The sequence below is a fragment of the Sinohyriopsis cumingii genome, unplaced genomic scaffold, assembly GCF_028554795.1.
Source record: "Sinohyriopsis cumingii isolate HCF-2022 unplaced genomic scaffold, ASM2855479v2 utg001564l, whole genome shotgun sequence".
NCBI classification, from domain to species: domain Eukaryota; kingdom Metazoa; phylum Mollusca; class Bivalvia; order Unionida; family Unionidae; genus Sinohyriopsis; species Sinohyriopsis cumingii.
In genome coordinates this window covers 778780-795876 of record NW_028316019.1, presented here as the reverse complement: position 1 = coordinate 795876, position 17097 = coordinate 778780, and the positions used below count along the sequence as shown (strand labels likewise).

At 37.6% G+C, this 17097-nt stretch overlaps 1 protein-coding gene across 1 annotated transcript in view; it reads right to left on the bottom strand.

Annotated features, from left to right (window-relative positions):
- Window positions 1-235: 235 nt before the first annotated feature.
- LOC149771947 (uncharacterized) overlaps window positions 236-17097 on the bottom strand; it is a 94253-nt gene continuing 77391 nt past the window's right edge. The window contains exon 13 of the mRNA XM_089948067.1: window positions 236-741. Coding sequence (XP_089804193.1) covers window positions 653-741 — 89 coding nt within the window. The 3' untranslated portion in view covers window positions 236-652. The remainder of the gene's footprint in view (window positions 742-17097) is intronic.

Genomic DNA, 17097 nt, shown 5'->3' with positions numbered 1-17097 from the left:
TTTTATTTCCTAAGTCCGTATTTGAAAGGTAATTTTCATAAGACTTACAGCAAATTTGTAGGGTTGGCAGGTCTGCTTCTTCTTCAGAATAAGATTTTTCACTACCATAAGCTCTGCAAATGTTTACCTTCTTGAATTTGCTGACTTCTACACCATAATGCTTCTTTGTTCCATAATGATGTATTAGGGTTTTAAGTCCATCAATGCCACAGTGTCCTTTCTGAGACAGTTATATTTTGATCAAGTAGATATATCTACTCATTAATTTCATTTTTGATTCTTTTTTATTCAATTTATTTTAACCTTTACAAGGCTATATAACTTTGTATCAGAAAATCCCAAAGGGCAAACTGTTTGAAAAAGAAATGAAAATTGCACTCCACTTTTAAAATGCAGAATTTTAGTTAGGCTTGGTATATTGCATTTCCTACATCTGATTTCAAAATACCACTGAAATGCAGGTTGACCAGCCTGCCATCTGCTTTTGTTCATCCAGCATGTACATCAGATTTATATTCAACATCATTTTTGAGTTCAAATTCACTCACTGTTATTTGCCATTTACACTTTACCAGCTCCAATAATATGACATACTTCATAACTAAAAGAATCATTGTCATTAGTGTGAAACTGAAAGGCACCTATGGGAAAATTAAACGACCTCAATATTCTCTCTTATATTAATATTGGCCAGCCTTATCCCTCTTCCATGTGCTGTCGGCATGAAGTTAAGTTCAGTTTCTGAAAAAGAAGAAATGAAAAATGAAATTTAAGAAGTTTATAATAGCAAATTACTTTCTTGATGGAAATTTGTTTAACTTTTGTTAGAAGTTTCAGATTGATTTGCAATCCCTATTGGCCAGCAGACCCAGTGACTTTAAAAAAGTACCATTCTGTTATTCAATTAAATGGTTCTGTTGTTTAGCATACACTTCAAAAACATGGTCAGTAAAAAAGACATCCTCATCATCCAAGGAGACTGTAATGCCAGAGTTGGCAAAGATGCTATAAAAGACTGGGAAGAATATTGTGGACCTTCTTCCAATGAGCTTACCAATGAAATAGGGAGACAGCTGCTCAAGTTCGCAAGCTACAACAACTTGGTACAAACCAACACCCTGGGACAACATAAAGCTTCAAGACGCTGGACATGGCATGCACCAAAAGGAACCCATTACAACCAGATCGACTACATACTGGTTCAGAATCATTACCGATCTGGCATCAATAGAGCAAAAACAAGGACATTCCCAGGTGCTGATGTTGGGAGTGATCATGACCTCATGATTATGAACTTCCGAGTGAGGCTGAAGAAAATTAACAAGCCAAAGAATATCAGGCTAAAATTCAACCTTAAACAACTGAAGGATTCTAACATCTGCAAGTCATTCCAAGCCACAACTGGAGGTAAATCTGCTCCACTCCTTGTGATGGATGGTGATGTCAATGGGATGACAGACACCTTCAACACTGTCATGACAGCAGCTGCCAAGGACGTCATTGGCCTCCATCGCCCGAAGAAAAAAACCTGGGTTACAGATGAGATTCTGAAGTTGTGTGATGATGGAAGTAAACTCAAAAACACCAGACACACAACAGGGGCAATGGAATACCAAGAAATAAACAAGAATATCAGAAAAAACTTGAAGAAAGCAAAAGAAAATTGGATTGGACAGAAGTGCACAGAAATAGAGAGCAGTCTGATAAAGAATAACAGCAAAAAGGCATTCCAATTGTGAAAGACATCACCATACAGAAACAACCAAGAGTCAGTACCATTCAAGACAAAAATGGAAAATGCCTCACAGAAGCGAGTGACATTGCAGAAAGATGGACTGAGTATTGCAAAGAACTCTACAACCATCAGTCCACAGGAGACCCAGAGGTGCTTGAAGTTCCAAACTCCTCAAATGATGATGACTTCCCCATTCTCACAGAAGAGGTGGAGTCAGCAATAAGAGCACTGAATAATGGAGTAGACAACATCCCAGCTGAACTAATCAAGAATGTGTGTGGGGGGGGGGGGGGACAGTAAAATAGCTACTAACAAAAATCTGCAACAAGATCTGGCAGATAGGTGAATGGCCAACACAAAGGACCCAGTCACTGATTATAACACTTCCCAAAAAAGGCAATCTCCAGCTGTGCCAAAATTACAGAACTATCAGTTTGATCAGCCATGCTAGTAAGGTAATGCTGAAGATCATCTTCAACAGACTGAAACCACAAGCAGAAGAAATAATCGCTGAAGAATAGGGTGGGTTCCGAAGTGGAAGAAGCACAACAGAACAAATATTCAATCTGAGGGTTCTGTGTGAAACGTACTCACAACATCAGTAAGACATCTATCATTTGTTCAAAGATTTCAAAATGGCCTTTGACAGAGTGTGGCATAAGGCATTGTGGGCCTTAATGAAGAAGTATAACATGGGTCAAAATTTAACCAATACCATCAAACAGCTGTACGCCAAGGCTACCAGTACAGTAATTGCCCAAGGTTCTGTGGGCAACTGGTTCCTGACAAATAGGAGTGCGTCAAGGCTGTCTCCTGTCACCCACGCTTTTCAACATCTACTTAAAGTGCATCATGAGCAAAGCCCTGGAAAACCACTGTGGGACAGTCAGCATTGGAGGGCGTAACATCATCAACCTCCGCTTTGCAGATGACATTGATGGGCTAGCAGGCAGTGAAGACGAGCTTGCCACCTTAGTGAAGAACCTAGATGAAACATCTTCCAGATTTGACATGGCGATGAGAAGACAAAGCTGATGACAAATAGTAGCAAACAAATCTCTACCAAGATTAAAGTGAGAAGACATGAACTGGAAACAGTGAGCCAGTTCAAATACCTTGGTTCCATATCACCGAAGAGTGATCAAGAGCTGAAATTTTGTCAAGAGCAGCACAAACAATGGCAGCTATGTCAAAGCTAAGACCCATCTGGAGAGACAAGAATATCTGTCTGAAAACTAAAATCAGACTATTGTGAACTCTAGTCATCTCAGTCTTTTTGTATTCATGTGAGGCCTGATCCCTGACAGCAGAATTACAACGAAGAATCCAGTCACTTGAAATGAGATGCTATAAAACCATCCTTGGTGTCTCTTACATGGACCACATCACAAATGAAGTAGTGCGTAACACCATCAGGCATGAAGTAGGCCAATATGAGGACCTCCTCACCACCGTCAAAAAGGGAAAGCTGAAATGGTATGGCCATGTCACTAGAGCCAACAGTCTATCCACAACAGTCCTGCAGGGCAGCGTCCAGGGTGGCAGAAGGAGAGGTAGACAGAGAAAAAAGTGGATTGACAACTTCACAGAATGGACCAGGAAAAGTTTTGCGGAGACACGGGCATTGGCACGTGATCGAGACAAGTGGAGGGAACTGGTCAGATGTTCAGCAGCACAGTGCTTCAACGACCACACTAGGTCATGAGACTGATGATGATGATGATGAAGAAAAGACAAGTTTATGTATATAAAGTACCTAGGTAGATGATAAAAAGTACATTATAGAAAAAAGCAGTTTAAAAAGTCTGTAGAACAGGGCATCATTTCTAAGTATTATTACTGACACATTACCATTTTTCTATCAGTTGTCCAACTTAATGTAATTGTGTCAGGGAGGCCTGGGGCTATTTCCGTTTTAATATTTAATGAATAAATTTTCAGCCCCATGTGCAGGTTGAAAAATGAAAGCACCACTTCTTGACCTTCATCTAGTCCTGAAATAGCACTCTGTTGTTTTGGAACCTTTAGACGGTCATGAAATGGTTTAGTGCCATTTGCAACAAGAACTGGTCCTCAAATAGCCAAGTACCAAATAGTTAAAATTGTTACAAACATTTATAAAATAACCAGAGGATGTTCGAGGAACAGGTCAAATTGTGATGTAGTTCAGCTGGTACCATAGCTGCCCCTGTAATGGCCCTACATCATTTTGCAACCAACAGTTTTTACATAACTTTATCTGTTTTTGAAAAGGCACAGCACCATTTGAAAACTATATGAGAGTTAAAACCATTCTGGTCATGAAATGTCACTGGGCAATTTCAGGAGTTGAGAAAGAAAGAAAAGCACTGCTTGATTAAGGGATCGTCCTGGGCTTCGCCAATGTCGCAAATTGCGATTTTTTTTCCTTATTGGCGACAAAAATATCCCATCTGGCGATTTTTTTGGCGACATACTTTTTGGTTATTTAATTTGTACATACAATCATGGATTTGGACTGGATAAATTAAAAGTGAGAACGAAAGGAAGCCACAGACTTGACTAAGCAATGCATTGGAATCAATCTGTTACACAGACGATCCTTTGTTCGTATTGACAACCCCATCTTTACAGTGCATTGTTACGTCATAATCTGCTTATGCTGACATCTGGGCTGAGTACTGTATGCTGTGATACAGTCAATCATGCTACCGCACTATACCTACAACTGACCGACTTCTGAAGACGCGAATAGAACAGATACAATTAAATTGTATGGCTAATCCTTCTGTGGTTTTTTTTGTTTTTTTTATACATATACCAATACAATAGTTTTGCTAAACCTTCATAGAAAACTTATAACCTTTGAAGTACCGACTGTGTATAAATACAAAGCAAATGGAAAAAATCTCAATCACAATTATATCTGTCGCCAGTGCAGCATTTTACTCATTGATCTTTTCCTTTTGCCATCAATTCCGTGTTACGGCTGCAGAGACTTAAACTCCGCAACAAGAAATAGCAAAAAAAAAAAACAACAAAAGTTTTGCACAATTAATAATAATTATTTATTTCTCAAAATACAGGAGTGAAAGAATCCCTAAATTGGGTGTGAATTTATGCTTATATATACGGTCCAATATTGCCAGGTGTTGACTCGTGTAAGTTTCATTCGTGGGAATGGAGATCCTATTTTCCTTGTCGAGAAAATTTATACCGCATTCAGTGATCATTCTTGGGATTTAGGAAGCAATTCACTACGAGCTTTGGGATGCTAGCTAAGGGGAGGGGGGGGGCTGCTGAGAGACTACTGGTGTCACCTGTCAGCACTGTAGACTGTGAACGTGGATTCAGTAAGATGAACTTCATAAAAACTGACATCAGAAATATGCTCTGCATCTCATCTCTCGAGAATTTAATGAGAATCAGCATGTACAGATGTGAAAAATTAGACTTTGAAACTGCATTCAACAAGTGGGCAACTCTAAAATCGCGACAGATCTTCATGCAACAGTTTGTAACATTTTGTTAATGCTTGTTGTAATTAAAGTATTAACTAACACATCTTTTGTAATTTTCATTGCCTGTTACATTAATAGACTAAATTAACACTTGGAAAAATGTACACAACTTGTTTTGGCGACACTTTTTGAAAATTGGCGACAAAATATTGAGGTTGGCGATTTTTTTGGCGGCAGCTTTTTAAAAGCCAGGACCATCCCTGTTGATCACAAAACAGCCCACTGAATTTTCAGAACCAGCTAAACTGCTAATTGGTTTTTGGTCATAAAAAATATCATGTAGCAATTACATTTATGGCAATATAGTTTTTGCATAACAGATATACTAATATGCAAAGAAAGAGGTGAAAATCAACCCTAGATTTTGATGTTTCATGATCATTAATTGTTCTAACTAACATGTATGATCCAGTCATTCTGCAACTGTCTCAAGTATAAAAGTGATACGTGCTAAATTGAAAACAGCATGAAAAATTTCTCCTCATTGGTTCATTAGTTTACAGCTGTCCAACTAAATAGTGCATAAGTGGGAATAATGTGTCCTCAGCAGCAATACATTTCAACTGATCCATATATGTCTGATATATAGCAACTGTCTATAAGTAATTTTCAACAGCCAAACAATGTACTGCCAGCTGTAACCTTGGCCTGGCATTTGGCTAACTTCAGTCATCAGCACATGCATTCAATGCACTGGTTAATATATCACACAAAATGGTACAAACATAATGATATTATGGCAAAATAGTATAAATTCATTTTACCACAATATGCTCATATTAACAGCACTAGTAACAACCACTGCATACTTAAAATTTAATAAATAGCCAGTTTCCCATCTGAATGCATGCACAATCTTGTGCCCATCAAACAGCCTTAATTAATTTTGTAATTAGCTTTCAGCTCATCCGACCATATGATCAAGTGAGCTCATGTTTTGGCCCTGCATCTGCCAAGCATTGTGTGTTATTTCTTGTGTTGTCTATCTCTCAATAACTGACCATTGATGGAGGCCATATTTCTGATTTTTACAAAGACTTTAAATATGGGTTCACTTCAATATATCAAATGAGTTTGACAGTGAGATCCATGCACGTTAATGAAGCAATCTTGCATCTAATTGGCTGGGTTTTTTATAACCCTGTAGACTATTTTTCTGACCTGAGTGTAATCAGACTTGAAATATGACTTATATCATCAAAGTCCAAGATAAACTTGAAACTGAGCAAGATATACAATTATTAATGAGCTGCTCTTAAATCTGATGGGCCGAGTCTGTTACCATTCTGGAGGAATTTTTTAATCCAATCAAACTTGGAATAAAGATTTGTATGAAAATCTTGGTTGAATTGGATGAAAAACAAGACATATGCATATTATGAGAAGACCTTGCATCTGATTAAGGGAGCTTGTTACCACTCTAGTCAACAAATTTTTTTTAAAGGATTTTGATAAAATGTTATAAAGTGACTTAATTTAGATTTTGGAAGAGTATAATTACAAGTCAGATCCACACATATTAACAAAGTAATCTTGCATTAAATTGGCTGAAATTGTCATTATTTAGACTATTCTAGTTTTTTTTTAAATTAGATTTTGATCAAATGTCTTAAATAGTCTTTATAATATCAACATGTTGGATGAGGTTGATCATGAATAAAATATTTATCTGCTGGAGTTGTTTCCACTCTCTGGCATCAAATACAATATCTTTCGGGTTAAATGATGCAAATTGCCACCAATTGGAGAATCAGATTTCCCAGTAATATCAGAAGTATGCCACTACTACTCCCATAAATTAGGTGAAGACTGGCTGCAGAAGCAATTCTGAATGGCAGAATCGGGATTTGGAAAGCTTCCTGGTCCAAGCAAAACCAGAGGCATTTGTGATGTGAAGGAAATACTCCAATGTGCAAGCAAGCATCCTGAAAGTCAATGGAGAATGTCCAATATGATAAACATATTGCATTCTGGATGTGGTCTATATCAAAGATTCCAGTTAAAGGGGAAAGATTACTTGTGTAATGAAACTTTCTGCTTTCCTGGTGAGCGGGTATATTTCTGAGTAGAATGCAGAAGACTGATTATTCAGAACCATCTTGGCTGTCCCTTTCTGTGAATTGGATATGTGAAGAAACATCAGGGTCCTTGAAAGAGATGGTTGTTCCTCAAACTGTAATTGGCAACCCTACCTTACAATGGAAAGGACCCAACCATCATCCAAGATGCTTGACAAAGCCAGTTATATTTGGGAGAAGAATCCACTGGAAAGGGTATGAGTCCCTAGGCTGTCCCCCCAACCCCCTTCCTTATGAAATGAGGCGGGGTTTGAGAACTTCCTCTATGGAACTCTTTGGTGACAGTTCCTTGGACCCAAAGATCAAAGATGGTTAAAGTGAGGTTTTGGACTTGGACAGAGGCTGCATCTGATTAAGAACTTTGCAGCTGGTTTGAGAGAAATTCATATTACCATGCTTCCTGGCAACTAGCGGTTGTAAAGTATACTAGTATGCTGATGATTTTTCAAATCTTTGGGAGCCATGATAGAAATGAGTCCTCCAAAGAGGATCTCAAATTCCAAACAAGCAGCCCTGAGAAGGTCTTTACTATGGTTAATCAAGATCTTCAAAGAGTCCAATATAACATCATGGCAGATGTGCAGATGTCCCACCAATAATGTCATTGAAACAGCAAGTGCATGCTGGGTGGTTTAGCTACAAATTCCAGTACATGCTGCAAAACAGTTGGATAACTGAAGCCTCCTCAAGCATACTGAATGAATTAGCTTAGAAGCTGTCAGCATGAGAACCTATGGTAACTATCAACAAGGTTTCTGTTCAATAGCTTCAATTGTCTTTATTGGAAGACATTCTCCAGCTCCAGTTGAGATACCCATTTGAGACAATCCAACATCCATTTGGGGAATGTACCCAGCAGCTCATATCAGAGACCATAAGTCTCGAACTAACAAAAGGAATGGATCATCCTCTACGTTGCAGAGCAATTCCTTGGTCTGTATAAAACCTCTGAAAGATTTCCCCAAATGTGGAGGAATGAGGAAGAATCTGGTTGTGTTGGAGCCCCTGAGATCTTAAGAATCTTCTTGGACTGTGCACCTGATAGTTTGGATAGCACAAGTTAAACAATGAAAACTTGCTGGTCATTTCTTCTGTTAGAAAAGTAAGACAAAAATTGATTGTTTATCTTCTGAAACTCGCTTTTATTAAAGGAGTATAATGCAAATACATACAAAATAATACTGTGAGTCACAGGAATAAATATCAAAGTACAAGAACAAAAACAACAAATTTGGTGTTTTGACAATAAAGGGAAGGAATGTGTATTTACTCTGATATTACGGTAGTAAATCACCTGTAAGTGTACCACAACCCCTCTTGTGCTGGATACAGTGTGGTAACCTATGTGGTCTAAGCTTAATGAAAATAATTCTCGTAAAGTGTGTTTACCGGCATGAAAAGTAAGAGACAAGGAATAAGTGTAACACTGAGATATTGAATATCACTGAACAAGACTGCAATGTAGTATTTGACTCGGATATTCAATTTATCTTGGGTCACATTGTGCACACATCGGTCACCATAGCATCCTTGTAAAAGATTATTGTTCTGCACATAGACATGCAATGCACACGAGTTGGCTGTGCCCTAATGACAATTTTCCGCTCTAAAGGAGGAGAATTCAGTGAACATAAAAACAAATGGGGTTTCCATCACAAAAGAAAATAGCTACTGAAATAGCATAATGATCGGTAAGTATTCCAACTATTAAAACTTAATTTACTGTCTTATCAAATGACCAGACTTCTTCCACCTCCATTATCAGGCTGAAGCTGGGGACCCTAATGGAGGGAGAGGAAGTGACACCACTTGCTCTTCAGTGAACTCATTCGAGCCCACCATTCATTCTGTGCTTGCTCCCTAGGTGTGACAGGACTGTCCCTCCTAGTTTCTCTCTGCAGAGAAGACAATGTGAGAATAGTGTCCCAAAGCTACTCATAGGGAGTGATGTGAATGACCCTCCTAGTAGAACAACTTGGCAAATGAGAATTGTTTTCATCTACTTTAGATCTAGGGGGAAAGTAACCCCTCCCTGATGGCCCCAGCTGAAGGGAAGGGAACAGGTCCATGGCCTGCACTGTCTGCCCTACCTTGAAGTCAAGGGAAGGACATCCATTGCAATGTCCGTGGTAAGAAAGAATCACTTCCCATGATGGAGTGCTGCCACATCCTGTAGGGATTGAAAGTGAACATAGAGAAGGGGGTGCAGAGTGCCCTTTCCTAGTTGGGTGAGTACAGGCTGACTCTATCCCCATCATGATTAATCGGTAGCAAAGAACAAAGTATCAACCTGATCATTGTGACCGTGTCTGAAGCCTGATGAACAATGACTAAATATAGACTGGTCGATGATGATGTTCAGATAGAGAAGCCCACATTATATTTGAGCAAAATCATTGCCTTTCCTTTGCAGGAAGGCATGATTCACTAGTTATCCTCACTGGACACTGACATGGAAAGGGTGATGCAAATCCTTCATTGGAAGGGGGGAAATAAATCACTACATGGTGTTTGTCCTCCTTGAGGATGGTCTCACGACTAATCCCTTATTGACACTGATGACATCAGACGAAGTGTCAGGGAAGTCTCGGAACATTCCTGCCCCAATGGGTTATTTTTCATCACCAAAAGGGGAAATGATCCAAATTCCTCCTGGAAATGAATGTGATCATCAAATGAAGATGAAAAGGACTAAGGTCATTTCTTCCTCCCATTATATGTGGTGATTTAAGCCAAAGTCCCAAACTTTGTCGCACTACAAAGAACATACTGGACAACTATTCATACACACATAACCTGTGCACAGTAAGGAAAGTGGAGTGAATCTCTGATGGCAACTTATTATGCCCACACTTTCTGACTCCTTGTGAAAGAAATATTTATGCAAAGCCGAAAAGGAGACTAACACTAGATCAAAACCAAAACAATAGGAATGGTGGAATTCGAAAGATATGTTGTAAAATCAATAACGAAGGCACTTTTTGAGGAGTGAATTTGCACAGTTTTAATCCAAGGATATGAAGATAGTATTTTATATGTGTGATGTGATGCTGAAGTCAGACTGGGATCTTGTTCCTTTCAGTTCTACAGGCATATAAATTCCGTTCCATAAACCCTTACGTAAGTTGATCTTTATGTAAGTTAGCATTTGACCAACACCACCTATCAATCACACACTATAGCCTATACATGTATACTACATGAAGAATTAGATCTTAACACTTTCCCTTAATGTCTGCATAGAGACTTCTCTTCACTTCAATCATCATAAGGATTAACGGAATACACCTTTGTATCTGGTCTTCCATCCATATGACTAAAAATGTTTCCATCTCAAATAGCACCAGAACACTGTTTTGTAATCATTTTGACTTTAAGGGTGCAGATCCCTTATTATGTTCTTGTATATTATGATCAGCATCTTTTACTATCATACTGATTTTCATACACAATAAGCTTTGTCCAACTTCAGATTTATTTATCATCGTCATTTTCATCTCTAAATCAATTTTCATGCATTTATGAATGGGTTGAGCAGTAATGAGTACAGTCCTCAAAATCACTACAGTAAAACTTGTCATGAGCGACCTCTGCTATGAACGACCACCTGTCATTTCCGACCACAATCGTAATGCACGGATCGATTTTACTATATAAATACTCTGTTATGAACGACCACCTGCTGAACGCGACCAGCGACCTCGATTTCTTGGCAAAATATGCATTTTGACACTGCTATGAACGACCACATCGCCAAAAAAAGCAAAACAGATTGACACCACTGACCTTAACTTAATCCTTTGTAAACACTAGAGCTCGGGATAAATGTAGTATGCAAACAAAGTGCACATTAAATAACACTATAGTTGAACAACCATATATCGAGATAAACACCTCTAACCATCATTTAATTCTTTGTAACAAAGACTGCATAAATAGTAAAGATTGCTCTAATAAAGTATTTAAAAAGAATTTGTCTTGCTACAGTACAAGTTTTGTGAAATTTACAACTCCAGCGTACGGTGTCATTTGTAAACTGCAGTAAACCAGACTAAAGTACATGTCACTAACCGCCATTGTAGTGCCGAAGTCATGTGAATAGCCAGTAAGAGTAACATCAAAGGGAGCAATGATGGATATACGCAGTCTATTTGGAAGTTTGCAATTTTTCTTTATCTTTATGAAAACTCAGAAAACGCCAGTAGTCCTTATGTCCCAGTGAGAAATCGTTTGAAGGGGCTTCAGTGTAGGTTTGAGTACATCGTTTGTCTTTCCAGTTAATCCATAATGCCTGGAGGGTGAATTAGCTCATTGTCTTTAATACTAGTAAGTGAGAATCATTTCCGGATTTTTTTAAAATTATTTTTTATTTCTTTTGTTAGTGTTTCACCAAGCCACCATCTGTTTACCTGGGTACAGATGGTCGCAACCTTCGTTTATCGAGCTATAATGCTGTTGATTTAAACTTCGTCTCAGAATAAATGTATTGTTTCTTGAGGAGTCAATTATGTCTTTTGGTTTCATTCATTGGTACATAATATATATTTATTCCACATTTCCCCAAAACCTAATCAAAATCGATAGTCTTTATAACGTCAACATTAATAACAATGGCAGAACCTCCACTGAAAAAAAGAAAAATTTTAACACTGGAAGAAAGGATTAATGTCATTGAAAGAAATGAAAAAGGGGAGACTGCTCGCAAAATAGCAGTCAGCTTAAGCATCGGTAAAATGCAAGTTCAAAATGTAATCAAAGACAAGGAGTCCATTAGAAACGAACGGCAGAAAGGTGCACAAGCACAGAGGAAATACGCCACGGCACGACGGACAGTTTACGGAGATCTGAACAAGCGAGTATGCGAGTGGTTTTGTGTTGCAAGGAGTAAAAACATACCAATAAGTGGAAAGTTGATTCAGGATAAGGCAATAATTGAGATACATGCTCAGACCAAACAGCTGAGTAAAACATGTCAACAAAGAAGTATAATGGATTTCTTAAAAAACAAGTGAATAAGTGTATAGAATAAGATATATACATCATATCTAACTGTTCATTTTTTGTACATATTAATGTGATGTTGAAATATACATTTTATTCTCGTTGTTTGATAGATGTATATCTTTATTATATAAAGATATTTTGAGAGGAATGCATGCAATATTTAACAAGATTTATGAATAAAGGATATGATACATGTACAGTGAGTATGGGTATTATTTATTTTTCAACAATGCTAACTACTGACCCTGAAAGCCAGTCCATTTTCACACACCTCTTATGAGAGACCACCTGTCTTGAGAGACCGCTTTTGGTTGGCACATGGGGCGGTCTCTCATAACAAGTTTTACTGTAACAATACAAAAAAACTTTTGAATTCCGTGCATATACATATGTTAACTACAACATGAGAATGAAAGTAAGCAACAGCTGTTTATGTTGTATAGTTCAACATGATTAGAATAAAAACATATTTCTTGTATATAAAAGTGATGTATAATTTCTGCGGTAAATGTAGTTACCTTTCAGAAGATAAAGGCTAGTAGCATAACATAAAATTACGTAAGTCGCATATTACGTTAAGTCAGGGAGTTCCTGTATAACTTTCCAATAGGGAAGATTAGGAATCATTTATAAAGTATCCTGGACAAGGGAATATGAATCTCAGAAAAGGAAAGCAATACAACAGTAGCAAAAGTTACTGCTACAGTAGCAGGTGTTGTATTACTGCTATTAAATCTACATTTCAGAACTTGTTGTTGTTGTTGTTGTTCTAGGGTTTAACGCCATTTTTCAGCACAAGATAGGCTATACATGGCGGCCAGTATAACTGGTGGAGGAAGAACCCTGGAAAACCCAGGGAAAAACCACCGACCCACGAGAAGCTACTAGCAGACTTTCCCACGTACCCATGCTAGCCGAGCCTTGGACTCGAACCCACACAGACAGAGGTGAGATGGCAGTGATCCGGAACAGTGAGCGCTTTAGACCACTCGGCCACTTGGGGCCCCCATTTCAGAACTTGAGTCTGACCTTGTGAAGCTTAGCAGAAATGGGCAGCATTATATTTTGCACATTCTGCTAACACTATACTGACTAGAGTCATTCTGGACTATGTGACATCTATTAATACCACCCTGCATTGTGACAATGTGCAATTTCAACTGCAGAGCTCAGTCACCATGCTAATATGTCTAAACATAATCAATGTCAGATTAAATCACAAAAACTGAGGTGAGTTTCTGCTGAACACAATCTGCCATTTTCAGATGCAAAAATATATTTATTGCTGAGAAAAATTCAACAAGATATGTGACATTTGAACAAGAGTACCATCCATTCCTGTGCAAAGATAAGCACTTAAACCCATCAATGAACTACTGGGAGCAGCAAAGATTGCAACTACAAGATAATACCAGACTCCACTCTCCAATAAACTTTAAAGGCAGAAATGTTATGTTTCTGTTTTTTTTTTAAACTGCCTATGTTGTTGTGTTTGTATGTGGTAATGATGTAGCACAATGCTAAGTCTATCATCTGACCATCAACCTCTTGTTTTGGAAATACTTTTTAAAAAAATTAATTTTCAGATTCTCTTTTATTAAAATTTGTATTTTCAGCCATTTTCTGCTGGTTTATGTGATTAGAAAATGTATTCTCATCTGCACAACATCACTCATTTGGGTCAAGTGCAAAGGCCCAAAACACTTTTCGAATTTAAAATCCTTCACATTGTCTGGAAGGCTGGCAGATATGCAGATGCAAGACCACCTCATGAACATGTGTAGACTTTGCTCATAATCTTCCTTATCCAAGATCTTCATCTTACCATACAATAACATTTCTAATCAAAGATGGAGTCTATAGAGTGGTAGCCAGATCAGATGCAAGATCACCTCAACTAATATGCAAAGATCTCAGCATTATGCAACTTGTTCAAAATCAGACATGAAAATATGTCTTCCCGAGTGGCAACAAAAGGAGTCAAGTTAAAGATACATTTTATATATAAATCAGACTGATTATCCAGATCTTTTGAAAACATGACGGGTAAAACCTATATTTTATGTTAAATCAAGATCTCATCCAAAATATGGCTTCTAAAGTATTTTCAGCCTCAGGCAATTAGATGCAATATCACATTAAAATTTATAGTTCTTACTAATTATGCAACAAGACAGTGATGATAAAAGCAAGTCGGATCAAAATCAAATAGAAAATATGGCTTGTGGAATGGCACTGCAACAAGCAACAGTTGAAGAACAGATACAAAACAGATACCAGGCAAAACCAAACATTGCTTTGGTCCTATGAACAGGCAAAATACAAAAAATTAATCTTAAATGCAAACTTTTTAAAAATCTTCTAAACTTTATACTTATCACAAACATGAATGTCTCTGAAATGCACTGTTGCAGTAAGCTGACAATAAATGTCATTGAATTTCATTTAATGCAAATCACAAATGATGTCACTCCCTCCTTCTACAATCAGTGTTCCTCTTTGCTGCATTATAAACCTCAATAAATTTTGTAAACAGTATCCCACTAACCAAGAGTTGTTGTTGTTGTTGTTGTTGTTCTAGGGTTTAACGCCATTTTTCAGCACAAAATAGGCTATACATGGCGGCCAGTATAACTGGTGGAGGAAGAACCCTGGAAAACCCAGGGAAGAACCACCGACACACGAGAAGCTACTGGCAGGCTTTCCCACGTACCCACGCTAGCCGAGCCTTGGACTCGAACACACGCAGACAGAGGTGAGATGGCAGTGATCCGGAACGGTGAGCGCTTTAGACCACTCGGCCACTCGGGGCCCCCGCTAACCAAGAGACATCACAAATACTTCTGTCATGGTTAATATGTATTGCAATTCAATCCTGTTTGTGGGTAACAATTATTTCCCAATTTCATGGTTGCCACCAAATATGAACATATGGCCCCAATGACAAATGACCAATCTGAAGAACTATGAGACTTTTCTTTCCCCAATACATTAAGTACCAATTATAACCGCCACCCCCCCTCAAAAAAACATGAAAAATTGATACCCACGTTATCATGCAGAAAATAAATGGAAACCAAATAAAGCTTGACAATGAAATGTTGACTCCTTTTCTAAATCTACTTTTCTGATGTTGCAATTGCTACCTTCTCCTTTATATAACTTGAATTTTAAGTGGCACTATATAAATGGTACTATGAAACACTGCTTTAACATCCTTCGTTACTGTGTAAATTTGGATATATGATTGTGGCTTGGCTACCAATATCTGCAATAATTTCACCTATTTCTTGAAAAAATAAGTTTGATTTTAAAATTTCACAAGATGTTTTGAAGAAAACAAATTCTTCTTTATTGATTAAACGACTAAGCTCCTTAAACAAGCTGATAATTGTTGATCTAATTATTGCTAAACCATCAGCATTAAAGCCATTGAGTCTTCTTTGTGTCTTCAATGCATCCTGTAAACAACTGTTACTCAGTCCAGGATAAATATTATAGCCAATAAATGTCAGTCATCTGGCATATTTAACCAACCACCAAATAATGCAAAGGTCAAAAACGTTTCTCACCTAGATTTTTAAATCAGTTCATTTACCCACAATATAGGAAACAATATAGACCTACAATGCCTGCTCAATCAACCATCATAAACAGACCTGATGTAACAAGTTGATCACCTGCTGTTTTAGTCTTTGCCACATGACAACCTATCTTAATTCTTTTTATTTTATAGTCAGAAATGCAAACAGCAACTCCAAATCACTCATATACAATTATTAACACGTTATAAAAATAAAGTTACATGCACATAGTTTGTACTGCTAAATCATTTAATGGAACAGAACCATATAACCATTAAAGTTGTCAGAGAGGAGGTATTTGCAATAATTATAATCATTCACACAACTACATTTTTTCTCAACTGCTCTGGAAGCCTATTGGTTAGAGCATCAGCCTCGGTAGTGGGAGGTCATGGGTTTGATCCCAGGCCGAGTCATACCAAATACTTCTCAAAATGGTACTAGCAGCTGCCTCGCTTGGCACTCAGCATTAAGAGGTTAGTGTTAGGACTGGTCGGCCTGCTGTCAGGATAATGCGACTGGGTGGGACATCATGCTACATGTGTGGCATGATGCCCCAGTGTTAGACATCACTATAAACTGCCACAATGCAGACATCATAGCAATATGCCTAAAAAATTGTTAAAGCTACGTTAAAAATCCAAATCACACACAATTTTTTTCTCTGCTGTAGTCCAGATTTGCTTATAAATAATATTTTCAATCAATATTTGGATCACATTATTTTTATTTATTTTCCTCTATCTTTTAGAGAATAACTCAATTGTTTTTATAGAGATCACTCTTTACCCATGAAATTGAAGGTTTTAAGCTGTGTCCAGGCAATTATACAACTGTTCCAAGTGTTAGTCTAATGTACACTACAATGTCAAGAACTTTGACCTCCTGTATGAAATTTTAGTTATAGTATTGTTCAAGCCTAAATATGTTCCTTTTCAGAAACTTCCTATGCATGTTATTGTTGGTAAAGAAAAGAAATCAGATCCTCTGGACAAGTGTAGCATGTAAGTTTCAAAAATATTGTTTCCTAAGTTAGTGAAAGTGTACTAACAAGAAATTACCTGGATTTGAATGGTATCAAGCAGAAAAATTCTAGAAATTATGCTTCTTTCCACACATTTTTCATGGAATTACCATTACTGATTCCATAAGATCAGCTGGCGAGTAACTTAAGTTGCCAGTTTTCTCATATGCAT